General features: G+C 41.0%; 1 protein-coding gene across 1 annotated transcript in view; it reads left to right on the top strand.

The window, feature by feature from the left end:
- Positions 1-25,819, top strand: part of NEBL (nebulette) — a 342,430-nt gene that overhangs the window by 129,996 nt on the left and 186,615 nt on the right. Inside the window, exon 3 of the mRNA XM_081143312.1 lies at positions 924-1,008. Within this exon, the coding sequence (XP_080999438.1) occupies positions 924-1,008 (85 nt within the window). The remainder of the gene's footprint in view (positions 1-923; positions 1,009-25,819) is intronic.

Consider the following 25,819-nt stretch of genomic DNA (forward strand, 5'->3'; position numbering starts at 1 on the left):
TCAAGATTACTTCCAGCTTTCTGGCTTGGGCAGTTGGGTACTAATAAATGAAATAGAGAATCCAGGGGAAGAAACTTGACTTGGGGGTGGGGTGAGATGATGGGCAGTTGAGTTTCAGACTGGTCGATTTTGTGGTGGGTGTAGGATATACACAAGGGGAAATACCATTGATCTGAAGTTGAGGCGAGAACGCTGGGATAGCAATATAGACTTGGGAGTAATTAGCATTTATAGAGGGAGTGCCCAAAGCTGTGGGAATGAATGAGATCAACAGAGAGGAGCCCACAGGAGACAGAGAAGAAACAGCTAGATGGGGGGAAGCCACGCCAGGGCTGTGTGGTGACACAGAAACCCAGAAAGGACATTTCAGGATGGGGGGGAGGCCACACAAGAGGACGACCAAAAGGTATCTGTTGGGTGTGTCCACAGGAAGTCATTTTAACTTTGACCAGAGAAACTTCTGGAAACAGAAGCTAGAAGCCAGAATGAATAGAGTTGGGGAGAGAGTTGGAAAGGTGATAAGTGGGGACGATGAGAAGTGAGTTTAGGCCTCTTTTTAAGGAAGTTTGGCTGAAGGAGAGAATAGATTCTTGCCACGACATATTAGAATGGTAGGTGGGGTGGATGGAGGGACAGCAAAAGGTAGGAGAGCCTTGAGCATACTTGCATGCCGATGGCAAGTAGCTAAGAGAATAGAGGAACTGAGGTTGAAATTTGGGGAGACAGTAGAAATAACTGGGTGGTAGAGGGTCCTGAGAATGGAGGAGGGGGTGGGGTCCAGAATAATGATACAGAAGTGACCTTAGCTAAGAGGAGACACACCTCTTTCCATTGTGACAGAGGGAAGAATAAAATATTTGGTGTGAAAACATTGTTTTGTATCATAGTATTTTATTTACGTTCTTTAAAAAATTTCTCCACAGACACTACCCAAAGCAGTCCTTCACCACTGTGGCAGATACACCTGAAAATCTTCGCCTAAAGCAGCAAAGTGAATTGCAGAGTCAGGTAATTTCTATTTATTTATTTATTTTTCAAAATATTACCAGTGTCCCCTTTTCTCCCCATTGTCCCCTTCCACCCCCACCCCCCTCCTCAGTCCCTCCCCCATTTTTGTTCCATTGATACTAAGTATTATTTACAAAGCCACCCTTTGGAGCTTCTGTCCTCGTACTGTTGGTGGCGGGTCTGTGGCCAGTGTGGAGCCTGGGTGGGCGTTCTGGGCGAAACCTCTGAACAGCTGTTGCATCCTGGTCTTGGATCATCCCGACATTCTCGGTTGTGTTAATCACGTGGGACTAGGGCGAGTAAACGAGTTCTGGTCAGAGTAAGTGTTTCCCAACAATATTGATTTATTTGGTCCTAAATATTTAAAAACATTTTATAAATAGCTTTCCCACACCACATATGTAGGGGGAAAAAAGGTGTTAACTTGACCCAGTTGCAGTGCATGTGGGCCTAACACCCTGTCTGTGTATCTCACACCAGCCACTAGCTTTGTTTTCATCCTGTCACTTTATTCATATTTCTTTCATATGTCACTCTGACAGCACGAACAAAGATTAGAACACCACATTTGGCTCCCAGTCAACCATTTTGGTTGGAAACCTGCCTTCAATATGGCGAAACACATTGGTTAAGACCAGGGATTTGAATGGCAGTGTTTTTTGCAGGGACACCCAGCCTCTTCTTAGGAAAACCAGGGTGCTCTTTAAGAGTAGTTATTTTGCCTCAAGTCTTGCTGGCCATGGTGTAGGAAGATTCTGAAGAATGACACTGAAGCCTATTGGTCAACAGTGTACAGGCCTACTTCATCCTATTGCACTTTGAAATATTGCACTTCTCGGATATTATGGTTTTTTGTTTGTTTTTAGAAATTGAATGTAAGACCCTCTACCAGCAAAAGATTTTGACTCACTGAAGGCTCAGATGATGGTTAGCACCTTTTAGCAATAAATATTTTAAAATTAAGATATGTACATTGTTTTTTTAGGCATAATGTTATTGCACACTTAATAGACTACAGTATAGTATAGACATAATTTTCATGTGCACCGGGAAACCAAAAAATTCATGTGACTTGTTTTAATGCTACATTTGTTTTAATGCTGTGGTCTGGAACTGAACCTGCAGTATGTCGGAGGTATGCCCGTAGTGAATGACACCGAGGAGGGGAGGGAAGGCTGGGTCGTGGTACCCTGCTGCTGTTCATTGATGGGGACCTTGGGACAGCTTCTCTGATCCTTTGTGGTAATATATAGTGAGGCGGCCTAGCTTATCTTCTCTCTCTGTCTTGAGGGTGACTGCAAGTATCAAATAGGTGTGAAAGCATTTTGAAAAGTTAAAAAATATCATATGATTGTGGAGGCTTATTATTATTATCTCTGAAAATTCTCTTTATGAAAAAGGGAGAAGAGCGGAATGTGTGAAGGAAAGGTGTCTGGCTAATACTCTGAAAACGTCAGGCTGTAGCTATTCTTGAGACTAGTTAGATCTCAGTTGCACTGGATCTGGTTATTTCCGTGCAAGTTTATCTGAATACGGGGGAGATGGTAGTTCCCACCATCCTCCTTCCGGGAGACTTGGGACCACTTCACAGTTCATTTAATTAGAGGAACCATAACTGAAAGTAGAGTTTACTTTGGTTAACAATGCCAGGAGCACTTGGTTGGCTGTTAGGTTTTGGTTTGTGTAAAATGCTAAGTTAAGTTCTGTGTGCTAAGCCATGAGTTTAAAATATTGAGTGCTGGCCAAAGAGAGGCACCATTGCGGGCCGGCACCGTGGAGGGTGCCAGGACTTGGCTGCAGGAGATGCAGATCCAAGATACTTTTCTTCTCAAGTTAGGATTAATTAGATAATTCTGCAGAAGTACTTCGAGCACATTGGAAGACAGAACTAGATCAAACAATCAAATATTTGTTTCCCGCCTATTATATATCCTTGTTCTGTGTGAAATAATTTATAATTAGTTAATCCTCTCTTCACAGAGCTCACAGGGTATCTGAGGAAACAGGACTAACTAACATCTCTTCCCCCACCCTCTTCCCCAAGAGCGGCTACGTTTAATTTACAGTAAGGACTCAGAAAGGAAAGGATAAGTGCTTTGTGCTGGAGCGGGATTTGAGTGGAGCCTTGAAGGTTAAGAAAGGATCTAGTATGTGAACCCTCATTGCCTTTCTTCGGAAGGCACATGCTTCCTTTGGATTCATTTAGTTATTATAGGTGCCTTCAGCTTGGCCCAGGGATAAGCATTTATTGTTTTCTTACCTTGTACCTGATTCTAGAAATGCAAATAAAAAAGTAGCTCACTGTTTTTACAAAAAGACTGGTTTTAGCCTGCCTCATGTAGCAAGCTACAAGCTTGAGAGGCAGCATAAACCAGTAAGATAGGCTGGTGGGACAAGAGCTAGTAGAGGCAAGCACAAAGCACTCTGGGGCCTCCAGGCAGTGATCAGGCAAAGGCATCAGATTTTCTTAAAGATTTTGCTCAAATGCCATTTCCTCTAGGAAATGTGAGACTTCATCAGGCAAACAGTGTGGGGAAGTTCAAGTCAATTCAAAAAACACGTATTGAATTGGGCTAGACATTGGGGGAGGGGGGATGTAAAGGCACCATCATCGCCATCAATCTTGCTATATTCAGGGTACACAATTTTACAAATATTATCACATTTACTCTCAAACAGCCCTATGAGATGTGTACTTATTATCTCTATTTAGAGGAAATGACCTTTAGAGAAGATAAGTTGCCCTTGCAAACTTAGTAAGGAGTTGAACTTGGAATAGAGCCCAGTTCTCTGAGCCCCAGTTTCCATACTCTTCTGGTCCCTTTATTCAGGAAACACCTAGAAAAGGAGATCTGTAAGCAAAAAATTGCAGTACAACTTCATAGTGCAATATATAAAGGTAGAATTTTGCAAAAAGTGCAAAAGTCACTCACAGGAACAACTCCTTCTCCTTCTCCTAGGTATAATAATAATAATAATAATAATAATAATTATTATTTTTCTGGTTGAGAGATGGAAGCCCTTCTATAAGAGCATTTCTGTTTTTGCAAAGGCATGGCATAATATCTATCTTAATCGTAATATTCACTGATGGAAATAGATTTAATTTTAACATATTAAATGATTTGCTTCTGTGGCAGAGCATTTCCATAGAGTTTTGATGTCAAGAATTCTGAACAGCTCAACAGTTTTGGTGGAAAATTGACTATTAATATTTTATTGACTTGTTTTGATAACTTGTGATGCTAAATGAGTCAAATCTATTCATAACTTCAAGTTTTGACATCCTGAAATCCTTCAGAATTGTTTGGTTAAAGCTAATTTTTTCTTTCCATTCATTAGCTTCCCAAATGAGCCAAAATAAGGGAAAAACAAAAGTTAATTTTCAGTCCAACCTAGAAAATTATTTATAGTTATATCCTCCCTCCCCCCCCCTTTATCTCTTTCCACCCTTTTTTTGGATCTATACTAGGTGCCAGATTGTCATAGTAAAATGGTATGAAATATTGGAGAATAAATGAGCAAACCATGAGTTAGCTTTTCAGAACTGGAGCTAGGCAGTAGCTTACAGGTATTATCTAGCTTGTAAACAACTGGTGCATGTGCACTTGGCCAGCCACTGACCACGCTGGATGTGGACTGCCCTGGAACTTGGCAGGAGAGAGAGAGAAGAGAGGGAGCTAGGGAAGAGGGAGAGAAAAGAGAAACACTTCCATACATTAGCTCCCTTTTCATCACACATCACAGGATGAGCTGTTCAAAGAAATAACCAATAGTGGTTAGGTGCCCCTACTGGCCCACAGTAGCCCATTCTGCAAGGAACAGAAGGAAAACACCATTTCTAGTGGTATTAGTAACATTATCCTTTACCTGTAGAGCATCAAGCTTTCATTGCTTGCCTTGGGATCAGCAAAATATCATTCCCCCCCCCCCCCCAGGAAAGTGTGTCCTGAGTTTTAAAACCCTTACAAACTAAACTTCTGGAATAAAAATGCGTTGTAAATTGGGAATCCCTAAACTTCACAAACTTAGCAAGATGAAAAGCCCCTTAGGAGAGAAATTTTCTAAACTTGTTTTAATATATTTTAGCAAGTGTTTCTTTGCTCAGGCTGTGTAGTGTACTTTTATTAGAAGAAAAGGCACAGATGTTTTGAGTACTTTGGATCAGAGTCTGCAGACTTCTTAAAGCAGTGGAAATGGTTCTGCAAATGGAATTTGGAGTGGAAGCCCCTATAGAAAAGAGAGCAAAGTAAGGCCCTTGTGGCTGAAGGAGAAGCAGACTCTTGCCCTCTCCGTGTCCCCCGGCTTCTCTTCACCTATGCGCAGGGGTCCCTGGGCCTCTCCGGGGCCGAGTTCTGCACACCACCGCCCCAAACGAAGATGGAATGTCAGCTCCTTCCCATGTAGCTGTTTATGGGATTGGCTTAGCTGTTTGCAGTCACCCTGAAAATGACAGAGATTTTGGGCTCCCTTTGTTCTTGAATGCAGTGCGTGTGGTTTGTGAGTGCTGTAAGATGAAAGGTGGAAGATGATTATGGATAGAATACAAATCATTCTGGAATTTTTGAGTCTTTGCTTTATAATTTGTGTCGATTCTTTTTTAATCTTTCACATTTCTGTGGAGGCATAAAAAACATGGCTCGTGGGGAAGGGATGTGATGCAAGGTAACGTGGTGGTTGTTTTTATGGGGAACATAATGGTTAAACATCTTTGTGGGGGAAATGAAGACACATGTTTTAGTACAAACCTCTGGAAGTTGGAAGAGGCAGTGTGGGACACACATTCTCTTCCTGTGCTTGCCCTTGGCACCTTTCTGTACCTCTTTATTCTAAGTCCCATCTCAGGAGGGCTTTTCTCTCGTTTATCTGTCATCTAACCACGCAGGAAGGTGTTAAATAATTACCTAGAGCAAGAATCTTCTCAGGTGGCAGTTGCATTTTAATTGGGTGTCATTGAAGACTGAGTTCCCGCAAAGCAACGAATCCCTGACTAGGGAACTTCAGTTACTGGCCAAAGGCGATGGGAGAGGTATTTTGGAAAGCATCAAATTTCATTCTAAATTTTATTTGCCACCGAGTGCCAATCCTATGCCAATTTATATGCTAGGTACTGCGATGCTGTAGCGAGCAAACCCAGATAGAGCCCTCACACTCAGGATTTATAGTCTAGTGGGGAGAGGATGATAAATTAACCAAAGCAGGTAAGTTGAAACTGTGACAAGAGGTGCCGAGAGGAGGAGTGTGTATTTTAATTAAGGCTTCAAAACCTTTTCAGGGAGTCGGAGGTCTGAGGACTTTCCTGTAGACAGATCCATGTGGGACCTCAGAGTGGGTGCTGCGTCCTGCCCAGCTGTGCACCCCGTTTCTAAATGCTTATCTTCTCTTTCCATTGCCTGGTCTTAGTTGACTCTGCCTTTCGCTGGGCCCTCTCCGCTTCCCTTATCTCACCCGACAACCTCAGACTTCTAAACAGGAAGATAGGTTTTGTTGGTAATTCTCGTATTGCCCTGATCTTGGACAAGAAGCCTTTCATACTTGCCTGTTAATTTTCCATTTTCTTTGAACCCCATTCGGGGAGCTTTATAGTTCCCGTCTTTTGATTTTTTACCATTTGATGCTGCGTTCTGATCCTACGGCGCTGCTTCTCCCTCCCCACAATAAGCGCTTTCTCGGGTGTGTAAAGTAAAAGTTCACAAGGAGGAGCTTCTTCCCGAGGCTGCGAGGCCTTGAGAATGACGAGAGATTGTGTTTCACGCGTCAAAGGGGCTGAATGTGGGTAAGAACTTCAAAGGAGAAATATTAATTCGCTCGATGTGGCACGTTCCTTTCAGGGAACATAACATGCTGTGCAGATGTTAACTCTAACCCCACAATTCCCCAAAAGTCAGATTGTTTTTCTATTTTACTTCTGGATAAAGTGATGCAGGAGACAAACGTGCCGGTAGGGACGGACAGGAAAATAACCAAGATGTTTTGATTTGCTGTGTCATGGCGAGGTTTTAGGGCCTTTCATCACAGAGGCCTGGTCTCCCGCCCCTCGCCCACCTGAAGTGACCCATATTCTTCCCATCTGTTCTCAGGGTCCCAGCATAGTGGTCCTTTGGTGCCTTCCTGGCTCATCCTGGCTCCCCTTCCATCATTCCCACAGCTCCTGGTGGACGGCGTGTGTGCTGTGCTTTGCAGGCTACAGGCTATTTGTTCTTACTCTGTGGGTCCTTGAATTAGGCATTCAGATAACCAGCCCATCAATGTTGTGGCTCTGGGGTCATGAATATAATAGCTGTGATGAGGAAGACTGTTCACATATTAAATTAATGTGTTTTTTTTACCTTTCCCTGCTGTTAATCGTGTTCTGCCACACTACCTCACAGTATGGGTCCAGAGAAGGAAGAGCGAACCCCACTTTGGGAAGGAGGGAATGTGGTCCCATGTAGAGGACAATGCCTATCATCTGCCTGGCCATGGTAGATTGCAGGAAGAAGGCAGAAAAATCAGAGAAGGAAGTATGACTACCCTTCTCTCTTCTGGCTGAAGTTTTTGAGAAGGAAGCTGGGGAAGCTTTGGATAGATGGAGAGTGAGAAGTAGAGAAGACCACTCTGCAAGACAGACTCTGAACTGTCTCCCACCTCAGCAGTGACTCTGGGGCCTCCACAGCATGGTGGGCAAGGGAGAACGCGAGCCCCCTTTCCCAGCATCTTAGTGTCTCACGTGGCATGGAAGGTGATGGAAGTACACCTTGTGGAGAGATACCAAGGGTGCTTGCTGGGGAGCTTGCAGGCAGGGAGTAGTGGTAGGACCTCAGTGAGTAAGGAGGGGCAGATTTAGCAAGTGATACCACCAGGCTCTTGCTGAGTCAGGGGAGAATGCAACATGACATCAACAGCCACCATCTTCAGCAGGACGCTCAGTGATGGAGAGGCAAGGAGGCCACTGAGGACAAAGGAGTCAGAGGAGAAAATGAGCCTGGGCCTGAGGGTTCCCTCTTCCTTGCTCTGAGGTCACTGAGGCCGTCTCTGCTCGTACATACTTAGATATGACCTTGGAGAGGAGCCAGGAAGCAGGAGGTAGTCTGAATCCACCTAAGTTGATTGTTTAAGTCATTGAATGGGGTCAGGTTAATGGTTGGGACTAAATTTATTTCCTCTCACTTCGACTTGTGAGAAATAGAGCAGTTAGAGGAAATAAAGATAATATACTTATTTATTTTGTATCTCAGTAGGTTGTAAATAAATTGCTAGCTTTTGATTTTATTTGGTAAAATATAGCACTAGACCCGTCATCAGGAGATCTAGGTTCTAGTCCTGCCTCTGCCACTAAATGTGACTTTGGGCACCGCTGACGTTTTCCTGGCATAAAATAATGGGTTTCAACGGAATGATCTATGAAATTCCTTCTAGTTGTAATTGTCTTGATTTTAGTACAAACATGTTCTGGAACCACATGTCCAGTTCACAGTAAAAGAACTTGAAGAAAAGGAAACATTATGCTTTCTTTTCTGCCAAAATAATAGTAGTGCCATTTCATTTGACTGTTCTCTAGGCTAGTCTCAGATATTGGGTGAAGGTCATAATTGGGAGATCACATAGGTCTGATAAAGTTGATGGGCAAATCATTTTCACATTTGAAACTCTGTCTAATTTTACACTAAACATATTTAAAGACATGAGGACAAAAGACAAAAATAGTTACAGTCATAATACATGTTCACTGATAGCAACTAGTCTTGTCTTTAGTTCTATTTTTCAAATTTCCTATGTAAAAGTAACTAGAATAACTCTACCCATTAGTATACTTGTAGGAAACATCTTAGTTATTTTAACTCACTTCTTTTATGCTTTCTTATTTAAAAATTTCTTCTTGAATGACTTTATTGATTACGTGGTTGCTTTTGGATTTTAAAAGTTGGTCTCTTCTCTGTACAGTGCTACTCTTTGTTTTTTTTCTCCACCCCCTTTCCGTTCTAGAAGCAGTTTGTTTTGCTGGAGCCCACAACTTGAAGTTGTTTCAGTGGACTTGAGCAGCTGCTCAGGGATAGAACATGGTATTGCTTAGTTCAGCACTTCTCTAGGCTTCGCATACAGAGATGTGCTCCCAAAGCAATTCCATTTCATTACATTAGTAGGTGCAGGAAGGGACTGAGCAAGTATTTCTTAATACTCTTATGTAATACTCTTAATTTCCTCATAATGTACTTTTTGAAAGGAAGATACTGCTCCGAAACCACTGCTTTGTGAAAGCGCCAGGCAACAAAACCACATTTGTAGTGTTATGTTGGATTCAGAAACAGCCTCTTGGGAATAACTTCAGGCGTAGCCAGCAACACACAGTAGGCCTTATTGGTTTAATGAACGTTTCAACTCTCCTAAATACCTGTGTTTTCTTTTACCAGAAATTATCTGGTCTAGTTATCATTTTTTGTTATCTCTAAACTTTACTTGCAGTTCCCACTGACTTCAGAAGGACCACCCACCGGAATTCTACAGGGGCCTTGTAAAGATGGAAACTGGCTCAAGCATTTTATGCAAAAAGATGACTAATTGGCTTCATCCTTTAAAAAAGCTTCCACTAGAACAATCATTGTATTGTGTTCTGAAATTCCATCTCTACTGGGCTTCTGAAAATATTGTTGTACATTTTTTTAATGGAGTGTTTCTTATTACAAAATGTTAAAAGAGAACAATTAGAATTTCCCTCCCTTCCGTCATCCCATCCTGTCTCTCTCTTGATTTTTTGTAAAGTCAAGGGTCACCATGATGGTCAACTGGAAATTAAAGGTACACAAATTTGATCCTGACTAGGAGGGAAATTCTGGGCCCCTTTTGACTGACACGCTTGAGTTCCTATTTGTGTGGAATTGTTTTTATTTTAGTGGAATCTATAATCTCTAAATATCTTCAGGGGAAATTTACTAAGTATCTTCAGCTACAGATTTAGCTTGCTAAGTACACAGTACTTTTAGATACCAAATGACTAAATACAAAGCGGAACGAAAGTAGGTTTGTAGTTGCTCAGATGAAAAATAACACAATAATAAATAATACAAGAATAAACTCTGTTTCACAAACCTACAACTGTAAACCTACTTTGCCTCACCCTGTATATTAGTTTAATGTTTTTAAATAACTGTTTTCATCTTTGTCCTTTGTTTTTTAAATTTTAAATTAGAAGTCAGAGCTCTTATTAATTTAATGGCTACTATTTAATAACCATGCTAAACAACTGTCAGGATTATATTTTACCTTTAGATGATCATGTGATATGTATGAAATGAAGTAGGAACAATAGAAGGTAATTTTATGAAAAACAAATCTTATAAGAATGAGGAATTAAATAATTTCTCGAGAAGTGGACAGATGTCGTTCTAATTTTTCCTTGGCATGCATTACAAAAATCATGGCATTCTTGATTTGAAGCCTTACTAGCAAAGAAATCTTATTTAAGAACCCACTGTATTTCCTGTAATTTTTTCTGTATAAAGCTGCTTCAATTATTTATTGGTTTAATCTCCATTTACTGAATGCCTCCTTTGGTCAGACCTGCTGCTCCTGGGCTGAGGGTGTGTGTGGAGAGAAGCCAGCCGCAGTGCAGAAAAGACGGCTGCGGGAGACATGACCCCTGACTTACAGGTGTTTATTGGGTCTCCTCAAAAGATATGCTTCCAAATTCTGTAAACAGTTATTTTTTTCTGTACCCCATTTAGCTCTCCCCTCTCATTCTCCTCTGGAATGTTTTCCCCTTTGAACAGAAGCCCAAAATGACCCCCTTTCTTTTTACATAGATCAAATACCAACTGCTCTGAGAAATAGTATATTGGAGAAGAAATGATCTTTTAGCTGGTTTTGAAAACGGCTCTTTATGTTTTTTTTCCACCAGCACCTGTGCCCTTTCATAAACTATTTGTAGAGCTTGTTCCTTCTTAAAATAAAGTAGATAAAAAAATGGTTTTTGATTGCTTGACAGACACAGGAAAACTTCAATAAAATTCACCTTTTTGGGGAGTTATCATCAGCAAAATCAAATCATGTCATCAATAATATCCCAATCCTCTTGTTATCCTCCAGACTCCAGAGAGTGACTCCTAACCTTTTTTGGGTCATGGACCCCTTTGGAAAGTTGATGAAAGCTATTGAACTTCTTTGAAAAAGGAACCAAAGCCAAAACATGCCAACATTAGAATATAATTATAGGGAGTTCATGAGACAACAAAGGCGGTTCGTGGAATGCTAGAGAGTCCCAGGCTTTAGGGGTATGGCCAGGCTGGCCCACGAGAGGAGCAGGGAAGAAGACCCAGCTGGTCTCAGAGGTCTAGCAGGGACTAGAGGATTGTCACAGAAGGACTATGAATTCCGGCCTTCTAAGCACAATTTTATTTTATCTTGATAAAAATATTAACTGTTTTGCAAATGTGAAATGTTACTGCCTGAAAAAAAAGCGACCTAGCAACAACTGTTAATACTTAAAAATACATATGCTCTTTGATCCAGCAGTTTCACTCCTGGGAATCTCTCCCATAGAAACAAAATCTATAAGGCATTTGTACCGGAATCTCTAGGATAGCATTATTTGTAGTAGTAAAAAACTGGAAACAGAGTGAAAGCCCATCAACAAGGTAATAGTAGAATAAATTATGATAATTTATACCATAGAATATTATGCAGCCATTAAAAAGAATGAAGAGAGGTATACCAGATGCCTTAGAGGGATGCCAGGTATTGTTCAGTGAGAAACAAAGATACAGAAAGGTATATAAATTTCAAATTCCTCCCTGTGTGCATGCATGTGCATATGGATGTCTATATGTACATATGTCTGATTAGGATTACATATATAGGGAGATAAATATGGACTAATAGATACTAGGCTTTTAGCATTGGTTCTGGAAGCTTATCCATGAGTAGAAAAAATAAAGGTGAAAAAGATGGCAATAATGAGAAAAAAAACCCGTGTATATGATGGCATTAATGCATTTATATAAAATATATATATCTCAGTGGGTTGTAAAGAGAAATAAAATAATTTAGAAACATATTTGCTTGTCTGCATGTTTTTAAAACTTTACTGTTTTACTTCTTTTATAGTAACACTAGAGCTTTTCAGTTCAGTTTGGTGGGGCTTACATGACCGGTTCGGCCAGCTTAGATTGATCTCCTTGCTGACTTATTAAATTGATTTTCAGTAATTTATTGCTCTGAAGTTATTTTTTCAGCAAATGGTTATCGGGTGTCTACTTTCTGTCATGTGCTAGGCTTTGTGTTGGGGAGTACCCAGAGAACTAAGATGTTTGTGTGTCTATGTGCGTGTACAAGTCAGGAATTGTTTGCAGCTGCATTTGAGCTTCTTCCCCTCAGCCTGTTAGTAGCCTGTTCGTTGGTGTGGCTGTGTTAAATGGAGAGCTTGAGTACTGCGCTCATGTTAGTAACAACCTAAGACTTTATTTGGAGTGAGGTCTTGATTTTCCTGCTTTTGCTTGATGAAGTGACCTATTGCCTAATTCTCCAAATTTTCCTCAGAAATGCACGAAGACCTTGAGAGAGGACAGCACTGAAAGGATTTTTAGGAAATCCTGGAGGAAAAAGAAGTGTGAGGTGGTCCTGTAGATCAGTGTATCTCAAAATTGTGGTTCCCTGCATCCCAGATACCTGGTGAGCATGTTGAAAATGCTCATCTGTGGGCCTGGCCTCAGATCCACTAAGAGGAAGGCCCAGGAATTTACATTATTATTAAGTACTCCAAGTAATTATGCATGTTATTATTTGAGAGCCAGTTCTACCAAATTTTATTTCAAATAATGAGCCCTCCTGACATCTCCCCCCTCCCACTCCCTGCAGAATTTTACCAAGACTTTTCCATAACCTTGAACTCCTTTATGGCTGCGGAAAGCTTAGCTGCTTTGCCACTTGGAAATGGGTCCCCATTCACTGGTTTCCCATACCACTGCTGTGTGGGACTGACCTGCATCTGTGGCTGGGCTACTTGGAGTCCCATGCTGCTGTGACGGGCTTTTGAAAATGTATGCTATTGCTCAGGTTCCACGTCAAGGGAATACAGAGAAAAGGAGGAATGCTTTCATTCAACTTGAAGACATTTAAGTATTTGACTCAAAAGATGCTCTCATAAAAGTTTCCTAATATTGAAATGGCTTTTTGTTTTCATGTTTTTGTTCATTAATGATACCTACATTTTAGAGGAGGCTTTATGAAGAGAAAACTTTTCCTGACAAAATTATTATGGCCAAACACGCACAATTTCATTCTGAATGTAAAGAAATCAGCGTTGGTTTTAAAAATCAATAGGCTGATGGTCAATTAAAATTTCTTTCACATAGAATAAGTGCATACATGTATTTATATACCCACATATAAGAGAAAATTTCAGGTTACAATGCATTTTGTTTGTAACTACAGAAGTTAAGTTGGAATTTGCACACATGTTGCAAGTTTTTTTGAATTCTTGATTCTTTGGACTGCTTCTGGTTTATTTGTAAATATTCATAATAGAGATATGGAAAGTGTTTTTCAGATACCTAAGATTTATCCCCTTTTTCACTTTTCTTCCCGCACCCTTTTATCTAAAATGTCAAAATAATTGAAGCAAAGGCTAGTTCGTGTGAAAAGCAGCATTATGTGACCGTTTTTCTACATCCCTCATGTGATTGTGCCTGTGTGTAGACAGCAGCCTTAGCACTATTCTGATTAGAAAGGCCAGGTCTAAGAACCTTTTATCTCCACAGCAGGATATATACAACCTAGTCGATGCAAGAAACCCATGACATCATCCCTCAATCAATAATCATCGATTGAGTAGAGTTGTTTTCGGAGCTCTGTATTAGGTACCGCAAGGGATACAGAAGGAAAAGTCCTGGTTTCTGTCTTTGAAGAGTAATCTAGTTCAGAAAGTAGTTCAAATGTTCAAGTTGTGACATGGCTCCATAACAAAAGGCCCTTTCAACAAATACTAGGAAACCAGCATGAAAGGCCTGATTGTGGGCCGGGAGGAGTTGGAGAGCAGGGACATGAGTTGGCAGAGAAGCAGTTGAACTGGAACAAGGCATGAGGGAGGCGGGAGTGTAATCCATAAAGCTGTGTCCATCCCGGATTGTCAGCTGGATGGCTTGGGTGGTCATCAGGCGAGTCTGTGCTCTGGAGGGTGGGAGAAGCTCTAGGAACATGTGATGGCGTCCTCAATCAGGGTACTGAAAGAGTTGTTGAAAAATCATAGGGATCTTACAAAATGCAAAACTTGGAGCAACTAAAAAAGTCCATTGTGAGGAAGTTAGGGGGCTGGGTTAGGGTGGTGACTATGAAAATAGACAGGCAAAACGTAGAGTTACTTTTGGAGAGTATCGGATACTAGGGTTAACTTGGAAAACAAATTAAGCCATACAGTGAAAATATTTGTGAGGCTATTCAACTCGTCATGGTGGGTTCCACCTGAGACATTATAAATTAGAAGGGAGACAGTGGCTTGTGGTGGCAAGCAAAGCTGATGAATTGTTTTTTGAATCTTTAATTTTCTGTGAGTTTATGATTTTAGAAATTCACTTATATAAGAAAATATAAATGTTATCTAACTGATCTTTGACATGGTGAATAGTTTACAATTCAGGATAACTTTGTAGGTGGTAAATAAGCGCTAGATGACTAAATTCTGGTGTTTATCTCGCAAAGTAACCTGCTATTATATAAGACATTTTTTTTTTCCTGCATAAGATACAAAGCTCTGCCACACTTATTTGTGAATAATTTTTTGTGACTCACGATAGTAAGACCATTGTAAGTTAACATTTAAAAGAATAATGTTTCATCAACATAAAAGAACCTCCCACCTTCCCACCTCAGGGATATTTTCCTCTTGTCTAAAAGGTACCTACTTCTTTTTAGAAGCTGGCATTTACACTGAACGAGGACTTTTTTCTACAGAAAGGAAAAAAAGAAATACACTTAGAAAAACCCTACTAACCAAATCAAATCACCTTGATTACTTCTTATGGAGAAAAAGAACTGGCTTTATTTTGTGTGTGTGTGTTTTGAAAATCAATTCATATTTGAGAAATAGTGATATTAGGAAAATAGAGAACGTGTGGGATTATTTGGTGTAGTGGGTGTCAAGAATGGGTACATCAACTTGCTGCCTGACAGCAAGAAAATGAGTTTTTATTTTCTATTGGAAAACAAAGCATAGAACTATTAAAAAGAAAAAAAGAAAAAAAGACTTAGTTTTGAAGAGTGTGTTGACTTGCCAAGGAACATTAAGCTTCTATAGTCTGTTCACATGTGGAGTGCTATTAGTCACCTTCTAATGCTGAAATTTGGGCTTTACCAATAATGATATTATTTTCCTGGGTTTTTATTTCCCTGGGTTATCGGTGATAATGCCATACATTACCCTGGAAATCATTTATTTTGGAAGACTGTGAAATTATGTCTACTTTACAACTTGGAAAAACCTTTGAGCAGGACGAATCTTTTGGCCGAGTGTCACTCTCTGCCTCCTACGGCTTCCAGCTGCTCCAGGGACCACAGCATGTTCTGTGGACTGTCTGGGTGACACAGGTGCCACTCCACTTCATAGGCACCAATCTTCCTCTTGTAACAAGTCCCCTTCTCCCCATGGACTGTGGTGGCCAGGCTGTGTCTTGACTCGCCCCAGTGCAGTAGGACCTGGTCTCCAGGACTGACTTTAGATTAGCTCTTTTCTGACAACCATCATCTCTCTGACACCTTGCCTGCTACTTTCTGGAGAGAAAGTGGGATCTATAGAGGGTAATAAGGGGATCCTTCGCCGGCTCTCCACCTCTTCTTTGTGCTTCCTGTTTTTGTCTTCTGTGCTTGGTTCCCATCTCGGCCACTCGTGACCATCTGATCGGTGCCTTTCCTTTCTCCATTCATTATGTGTGATTTCCCTCAAGTGACTCAGCTTCCTTCCCGATCTTTGTCAGTCTTCCCAACAGCAGGGCACCCAGAAGCACCAGAAAGACATTATCTGCTGTCCTCTGCTCCGTGTGGGGCCTTCGGTCACTTACATCCATTCGGGGATACGACTTTCTCGCCTTCTCCTTTCAGGCCCTCATTTCTGTTTACGATAAATATTTAACCCTTCCATCTCCAAATATCCAGAGTTTAGATCTGAACAGATTCTTACGCACTTAATTTCTTTCTGCAGACGTTCCACTCCCTCTTTTGCAAATGCCGGCGCCCTGCTTTATTTGTTTCCCTAGGAAAGGCTTGTCTCTCTTCCGAGACCTCTGTCGTTTGCTGAAGGTCAGCGTTCTGCAAAGGCCTGTAGACGGGGAGGGCGACAGGCTTTGTTTGGCCAGGAAAAGTCACTTTTGACTGGGGCCGTAAGTCAGAGCAGAGTTCCCCAACAGTGTAGCACCCAGCACTAAGCCAAACCACTCCCGGCAGCTGTAGTTTAGGGGCCCCTGTGTGGCTGTCACATGGGCCACACGAGGGCAAAACCAGTGCTTCACAGCAGAACGTTAATGCCTCGGTCATGGTGGCCACAGTCCCCTTTGGCCCCCTCTGCCTAACCTCCAAGTCCTTTCTGGGCGAGAGATTCAGGGGTGACGAGGACAGTGACACTGGCACAGGGGGACATCCAACACATAACAGTTCCTGGCTGCAGTTCGAGCTTCATTTCGAGCTTCATTTCGTACATCTTGCATCAGGGAAGCAAGTGCTTTCGAGTAAACGCCTTGGAATCATCTGCCCGTGTCGTCTCATTACGTTCCTTAGTTATTGTGCTTTGCCTCACGTGATCTTTCCTCAAACCTCAGCCTGGTGAACCAACGATGAAATTGCATTTCTTTGAATTAGAGTACCAATTAGAATGGGAGAAAAAAGACATTAAAGGGGAAATGTTCATGTTTATGTTCAAGTAAATGTGGAGAGCTTTCGGCCTCCGAGGCAGTTAACCGAGAGGTGGTGAGAGAACAGGGACCCGTGCTACCTCATGGCTCTAGATGTGGCTCTGACTCAGGGCAGGCGAAGCACTGGGACTTTTCAGATCCTGGGGGTATAAATCCTGGCCAGACAGTCATTTTGGTGTGTATTTCTTGTGTGCGGAGAAGAACACGGCATCACTGATAGTTCTTATATGTCCTCAAGGCTCTAATATGCATTAGGAAATCAATAAATGATTGTTGAAATAAACTGGAAAAGTCATTACTCAGAGTGGCTCCCTTCCCCCCACTTTTTCCTGCCCCCACATCTGGGCTTCTCCGTAGTTTTTGTACGGTGACAGGTAGTCCTAGGGTTGGTAGCATTTTGACACTATAGATGGAAATAAGTAATTAAAACATCAGCCTGGGGAAGGGCATCATTGCTTTCTTGGTTACTTATTTGGCTCTGACTTGACAGTCTGGTGTGTTCGTTAGTTCCAGACAGGTGACTTCGCCCTAATGTCAGCTCCTAGACCCTGTTGGGAGTGTGACCGGCCCCCGGGCCCATCCTGCTCATCTTGCAGTCTCACCTTCGCCACCACACTCCTGATCTGTATACTGGACAGATAGGAGTCACTCAGTGAAGTGGTAGAATTAAGTGACTTAATGGGGCTTGTTGTGAATTTAGATTGTGGCTTTTATGGGATATTGGAGTCCCAGTGGCAGAGTGCTAAAAGCAAAGCCAGTGGGATGTTGAATGTACTATGCAGATGGATGGTATTAATGCTGTGTACTTTATGATAATTTCTATTTTTCCTCACAGCCATCTGCTATATGTATTTGTTTATTCTGATGTCAAGTATGAGACCTAGAAACAGCATTTTTGTTGTTCTACCATTTCTCCTGCCCTCTTTAATCTGCACAATTCTCGTAGCAGCCAGGGCCTGTGGTTTCCAAATACCTGTGTTGTGAGAGCTCCAGCAAGGAGAGAGACCTTGTCTTTGTTTTCTCCATAGATTCCAGATGAATGAATGACCGAAGAATTGGAAACAAAAATAAACATTATTTAGTGGGGGTTTATGATGAGCTGGTCATTGTGTTAAGGGATTTTTTTGTATAGTATCTCATTAAATCTTCACAATAACTTTCTTAGGTAAGCACGATTATTCTCACTTTGGAGATGAGGAAGCTGCAGTTCAGATAGGTTGTGTAAGCTGCCTGGGGCCACACAGCTAGTCAGAGCCCTCGATGGCATTTGGCTTCAGGTCTTTCTGTCGTCAAAGCCTGAGATGTTCTTTACCAGACTAGGCTGTCTCAGAGGAGACATCATTGTAAATAACATTTTTGTGATTTTGATATCATATCATAGCAGTGCTATGACATTTCAGATTTAAAATTCTCCTCATGAGGTAAAATTTTTATACTTGGGTTTTAAAAAATTGTAATTTCTTGTAAATGTCTTATTATTTATTTATTTATTTATTTGGGGGTTATTTTGGCCCTCAGTTTGATTGCTATCATTCCTGGAGGTTTTTCATACTTTTAATTATTTAAGTTATGTAATAACTTTGTTTGCATATCAATGATTTTAGCCAGTTTAGCTATTATTTTTAATAGTTCTGCTGTTTTGTTTCCTTTATCCATTTAAATTTGTATTGAATGAACATCTTGTGTTTTCTGAGCTTACTGATTTTTTTATTCTAATTCTATATAGGTTTATCTCTCATGTATCTTAATTTTTAAACTTTTTTATTTCTATACTTACTACTACCAATTAGAGTAGTATTGCCATTTCACTTATTGCAAAACCAATAAAAGAGAGGTAAATTATTCACATTTTAAAACGTTTTTAAAAGTAGGGTCGATCATAGTAAATTTCCAGTTATGTTGGAAATTCAATTTTCAGTGTACTAGATTCTATTTGGCGAGGAACTGGTTAAACACTCCCATACAGAGTGGGTTGGAGAATTGGTTGCTACTCATAAATTCTTCAGAAGCTAGTTTTTATTGCCAAAGATGTTCTCCATCTCATCACGTCCTTTGTCTTTCTCTTCTGAGACAACTCAGCACTCCAGAGCACTCACTCCATGACTGTGAATGGGCTTCCTCTGGGTGCTTCAGAGCAGCCTGAATTGTGGCTTCTGATTTTGCCCATCCCAGAGTCCCATAACCTGGCTAGCACCTGCTGAGTGGGGTCCTCAGGGAGCCCTGAAGGTGCTCTGAGAAGGGTAACCTCAGTGCATGGGTTGGGCAGGTTCACAGGGGGTTTCCATGTGTGTGCATGCCTGCACACAAGCGATCTTTATCCTGTGCTCTGCTGGTGCCAAAGAATTTAAGATCCCTTTCGATAGAAAACACTTAGAGAATATTTATGAGTACAATGAGAAAGAAAGCAAGGCCTTTTAGAGGAGGAAGTGCCTTAATGGAGGAGCAAGGCTTTGACAGGTGGCAGGGGCCAGGGTATTGTGGGTGGAGCTGGGAATACCGTAGATGTGTTGATTGACCATCAGTGGACCTGTGATCCTACAGAATAACCCAGAAGAGGTCAGGCTGGTTGTAGAGGACCTGAAAGGCATGCTAAGGAGGCTGGGCTTTATCATTAGGTGTGGGAATCATTAGGTGTGGGAATACGTTCTTGGGCAGAGGAGTGGTTTGTTGAAAATGATGTTACAGGAAGAGTAATCAGACAGCAAAATGGATTGGACTGGGAGAGATTTGAAGTAGGGAGCCACAAAATGTTTGCTGTAATGAAAGTGCATGAAAATCAAACAGATAACCAGGGAATGGAAAGGAAGAGAGGGAGAGAGCTTTGAAGGAGGCACATATGAAGAGTAATGGTGTGTGAGGGGAAAGGGTGGTGGGGGCTCTAGAATTTCTTAGGACTGAAAAACCAGTGGAAGTGGGGAGGGACACTTAGGCAGTGTAGCTGGATGCTGTGTTTCCGCAGCAAGTTAGCTGTTTTTACTGAGACTGTGTGTTGATTTGGTGTGGTTTGTCTCATGGAGATTGTGGCTACTTCCCTCCTCACTCCAGTCCCCCTTGCAATGGATATCCAATGCAACTGATGCCTTTGAAGTTCTAGGACTGGATAGCTGAGACTGTTGTCATGTCTGTGGTCAGAGGTGGATTGGTCAAAGGGCCATTGTCTCTGATTTCCCACAACTGTAAATGTTTGAATGAAAGAATGATTGATTGAGTGAGCGAGTTCAGGATTAGCCCTGATTCGAAGAGTTTGGCAATTATTTAAAGAGAACTGATTTCCATACCAATGAACAAACAGCGACATTCAGGAGAAAGCCAATTATTAGTGACTAGAGATTTCTGAAACTATGTTCAACTGCAATACAGAAAGACTGAGTTTTGAAAATAAAGCATTTATGATGCACGGATGAGTTACACAAGTGTTATAGACTGTATATAATGAATTGTCATACCTTTTGAATATTTGTTTTTCAAAATGGCCAAGACAGTGGCTGATTGCATGTACATTTCAAAATGTGTTCTGGGGTTTACAGAGAAAGAAAGAGAGCAGAGACATATCTTAGCACAAAAATAGTTACTATTGCTCTTTAGGTTGGTTTAGCTTTGCCATTAGTCTTGATATTGTGAAATATAAAAAAATACCTCTGTAAAACTTTCCGACTGTTTTTTAGGAGGTTAGTATGACACTTTTAAGAAGGTAGTTTATACAGTGGAATAGCATGGCTAGTAAAGCTGGCTGCTACACAGTTGAAGCCCCTGAGAGCCAGTGGAATGTAAAGGAAAGAGTGAGGGCTTTGGAGTGAGTTAAAGTTGGGTTTCGATTTGTCTCCACCACTTCATACTATGTGGTCTTGGACAAGTTTCTTTATTTTAAAATGGTGATTTTCTCTCTCACTTAAAAGATAATCGTGGGGTTGGTGACAGTATGTCAAGCCAGCAGGCCTAGCACAGAGCAGGCACCTTGCAAATGTTAACTGTACAGAGTATACAGTAACATTTTCCAGGTTACTATATATTTCACTTCACTCTCCATAGAGTGATACTGATCACTTGAAAATGATGGCTGCTACCTTATTTTTGGAAGCAGAATGGGGATTGTGAGTAAGAAGGCCTTCTGGAAATCACATCCCCAAACCTAGTTAGTTGGCCTCCCCTGAGGTAAAGCCCTCTCCTGAAGCTTGGCACGGCAAACCTGTGAGGGAGATTAAAAGGGCATGGATTCAGATTGGGGTGCAAATCCTGGCTGTCCCTTACTGACACGACTTTGGGAAGTATTTTATTTTTTAAATCCATTTCTGCAAAATGTTGTTACAGTAGCCACACACATGGATGCTATGAGGATCACAGGAGATGACGTGTATGTGAAGAACTGGAAGAAGCAATCCGATAGAGTTGGGGAATAAGCTTGAGGGCAAAGCAGTTTAAAATTAAGTGGGAGGACCAGATCAGGGCCAGATTATTGGGGCATTAGAGGGCATATTGAGATGTTTCTGGTGCTATTACTTCCAAAATTTATAAAGGGGGAAAAATATATTACTTATTGATATTTTTGAAATCCTGACTCATTACAATAGTGGCATTAGTTAATAAGTAACTTATTACGAGTGCTTAAATAATCTATTAACTTGCCCTGGAAAATCTCTGAGGGGCAGGGGTACTGTGAGAGTTTAGAGAATGATAATGGAGTGTCAGGAGAGACAAGTAGCGTGAAGGGGAACCGGTCAGTTACTTCTCAGGACCTGCCTTGTCCCTTTCAATGAAGGAGCATCTATTTACTTTTTGGTGAGTTGTTGAATTAGAAGAATTTTAAGAAGGTAGCAAAAAAATGAAAAACAAGTAAACATTTAAAAAAATCTATAGAACCTTTGACAAATCATAAGGCATTATAAATATGATTGTTGAAATACATTAGCTTCCCCTTGTGTCTTCAGTGGCTGAAACCATGAATGAGGTTGAAAATCATGCCATTTTGCTAAACAAATCAAGCAAAAGTATATATTTATGGTAAAAATGTTCTGAATGATGAATCTCAGTTCTGTGAGAAGACCTAGTGGTTTTGGTATGTTATATATATATTGGGGAGAAAATATCTCGAATAGGCTCTGCGTTTCCTAATAACCCTACAGCTCTGGGCCATGATGATCCACTGTGGTCCATGAACTGATTTTGCATGGCTCCATGAAAGAGGCATCTAGAAGCCCCATCTCCCAAGGTACATAAATGCGAGTGTCCCCCAAGTGGCCCATGAAAGCCCTGTTCGTATTGGCTGAGTTAGGAGTCAGAGTGAGCTGTTAGCGCACCTGCCGGCAGAGGTTAGTTGTGTTCAAGGAAGCTGGCCATGGAAGGAGGAGGGTTCCCTTTTAATGATTAAAAATGGAAGTGTGGATTTCTTTAATACACTATAGAGGGAAAAGAATTAGTACCATAAAGAGGAAGAGGGTTGAGACAGTGGTAAGAACTGCTGCTCACAGCATCCAGCTCATAGCTAGCTTTATCCACTCAGAAATAATTATTTTCAAACTGAGCAGCATTTGCAGAGATTGCTCCCAAACAGCTGCGTCAGCCCTAGAATGTGTGAAAATTGCTCAAGGATAAACCATAAAAGTGGGTTTGGGAAATTTAAAAAAAAGCCGAGGATGTTTTGACGTGGAGGGGCTATTAGCAACAGTTTACGAAAATATACAGCAGTAATGTTGGGAGTTCATTTCGTTTCTGCAGCATCTCTCTGTTTATCTTCCTGATGTATTTGTCTCCTCGGTTACCATAGCGCCGCTCATTGGTATTCCTCAGCATGCCGTGCTGCAGCGAATCCCTTCATAATTGCACCCAACTCGAGAATCTTTACTTTTTAGGCCTTGCTCAAGCTCAGGGCCCCTTTCTCGTTTGTGTGACAGCTTTAATTTTGTACAAAAATGACAGCTGCCGATCTGCTCCTTTTGTCTCACTGGCAGGATGGTCAAGCAACTACCTTCACATCTGATGCAATTACAAATATGCTTCCTTCCGAAGAAGGCAGTGCTCACTGTCCCCACCCCTGGGGACAGTCAACATTTTTTTCTGATGTCTGCACTGCAGGCTCAGTCAGCCCAGCGCTCCTGTTCTGTTACTGGGAGGTGCTGTGCATGTTTATTTTTCTGAGGAGAATAACCACTGCTCTTCAAGAACTTTTTTTTTTTTTTTTGCATTTCCCCATCCTGACTTTTGACCTTTGCTTCAAAGGTGAGGAATTCCAGTGCCCTCAGGTTTCTCCAACCCAAGGTGGGGGTCTGTGGTTGACTATCAGGAGCGGTGTTTGTAAGTGCATCAACACTTACTAATACTTTTAGGAGTTAACTTGGTATAACAGTATAACTTAAATCTTGGCTTTTTAGATTATGGCCAGTGAAATGAATTATCTTTGAGTCTGAATTTTGAAAGCAAAAAGACGTTGAATTAGTTACATTTGAATAATCATCATATCTATCCATTACTGCAGTGATTTCGGGGCTTGGATGAATGTAGATGGTAGGTACAGTTACTCCTCTTGGGTTCCATAGGTTACATTCAATGACAGATCTCTCTGGAGATGCGTTAGCTACGTTGCCTTTAGCTTCTCTTATATGGAGTCAGTTTCAAGTTCAAATACATTTGGTCTGATAAGTTGACTACGCGTAGAGGGACTAAAGAGAGCAATTATGTATGACATCAAATAAATGACTCAGTGACAAGGTATATTTCACTTAGGTCAGTGCAGTTCAAAATGTGAGAAAACATGATTTAACTGGCTGCACTGAAAGACAGTTTAAATTACTAGATGGGAAGAATCACTTTGCATTTTGAGGGTTGGTAATTGGAGATATGTAATATTTATTGTGTTTACTGTGAGATAGTTTCAGTTGTTTATGTGGGTATTGTTTAATATGACAATGTGCTGGTTCATTCTTTATGATGGTATGCATTGCCACTGGCTAAGGCAAGGGTGGCTGATATGTGGCTGAAGCCTGTTAAACCGTGATAAGCCAATGTATTTTGCTCTTTAGAGAATAAATTAGGGTGGCGGTGCCCTTAAAGCAGGGAGAAGGCGCCTTCTGTGGTTAGTTGCAGGCTTTTCCTTATTTTTCACCTCTCCCTTTTAGAATTGTGTGCCCACACCTTTGCCCTATGACTTTGTAGGACCTCCTATTAGAGAGGTACTGTCTCACTGATGTTGGGTGTGGCATGTCACTCATGCCAGTAGGTGGACTGTTAGTAGACATGATGCTAGTGGAGACTATACAGGTGCTCGTGTGGTTTGTCTTGGTCTCTAGTGCGTCTGCCATCCACTGTGAAAGAAACATGTTCTGAGTAGCTGCTGGCCTACGGAGAAGGTGTAGACACATGAAGCAGAAGTGAACCCAGCCTGAAACCCGGTGCCAAGCAGACTGTGACAACTGATTTGCAGATCTGTGCGCAAGAAACGTCAGTGCTTATGATCGTAAGCCACTGACTTTTGGGCGAGTTTGTTGTGCAGTATAATTGTAGAAATAGTTCACAGATGTACATGCTAAAAAAAATCCCTGCCCTTGTAAAAATTTCATTTGGGTTTATAGGCTTCTTTTACATTCAGATCCTTGTTCCCACCCTATCAAGAAATCAATGTCATTCATAACTGTGTGGTATGCATTGTTGCCTGCAATGCACTGATGTCCTTTGTGGGCAAAGTTTCATGACCAGAGGTTGTATGAATATATTCTCTTAAATATTAATTTAATTAGACACTCTTACTTAATCATGTTTTGGGGGGATTTACATATTTTTAAACTTTATATAGGCTTTTTGATTGCTTTAAAAAGAAAATTTAGCCCAGTTGGGTGTAGTTCAGTGGTTGAGCATTGACCTGGGATCCAGGATATCACAGTTCAATTCCAGGTCAGGGCACATGCAGGAGTTGTGGGCTCAGTTTCCAGTCTGGGGCGTGCAGGAGGTAGCGGAGCAATAACTCTCTCATCATTGATGTTTCTCTCTCTCTCTCCCTCTCCCTTCATCTCTCTGAAATTAATAAAGATATATTTGAAAAAAAAAAGAAAATTTAAATGATGTTTTAAAATCCTGTAAAAGAGTTTTGGTTTCATATAATCAACTTCATTATAGTTTAGGGAGAAAATAAGTTTTGTAGAGGATGTGAGGTAGCCCAAGGAAGGTAGTTCAAGGTGAGGGGAGGAGAGAAAAGTTTAGAGCCTAAGCTGCCAGGGGCAGTGCTCCCAAATTGCACTGTGACTGCGTCAGCAAGGCCTTTCTTACACCTGCTGATTGGAATTCACAACTCTGCTGCCCTAACAGGTTACTGGACCCTCTAACCTCTGCTACTAATGTCTACTGCCCTGGGCCCAGGAACCTTTGTCATCACCCTGATCAGAAAGATTATTCTGCTTCCTCGTGTTCTCTTAATTAAAGGCTCTTCTGGATGCACCTAATTGGTGGTGCTAGTCACATGCCTGCATACTAGCTGCAAGGGAAGCTATAACTTCTATCTTGGGAAAGAAAGACTTAAATGTGGAAAATTGCCGAAACTTAGGAATATTGTTCAAAAGATGCTAGTCCATATAAATCCATAACATCTATTTTAAAACAATCTTTAATTACTATTAATCAGTATAATAACTTTTAAAAAGTGAAAATGAAAGTAATTTATCCAATTGAAAAAAATGAACATTAGTATAAAAATTACCCAACTGGACACTTTCTTCAAAGTACCTGTACCTCCAAGAAGCAAATATCGGGTAAAATTTTTTCTTTTACGTAAAAATTTCATTGACTTGGATTCCATTTACTCAAAGTTTATGATAACCAACTTGACTAAACTAGTTTATCATTTTTACAATATGGCAGTGTTTATATCACCAGGTTAAAAAATTCTCAGACTTTAGAACCATCCTTCTTTAATACAATTCTACTTAATTCAACATTTTTATATTTCATCAAGCTGACAG

Source organism: Miniopterus schreibersii (genome assembly GCF_964146895.1).
Source record: "Miniopterus schreibersii genome assembly, chromosome: 1".
Taxonomy (NCBI): Eukaryota; Metazoa; Chordata; class Mammalia; order Chiroptera; family Miniopteridae; genus Miniopterus; species Miniopterus schreibersii.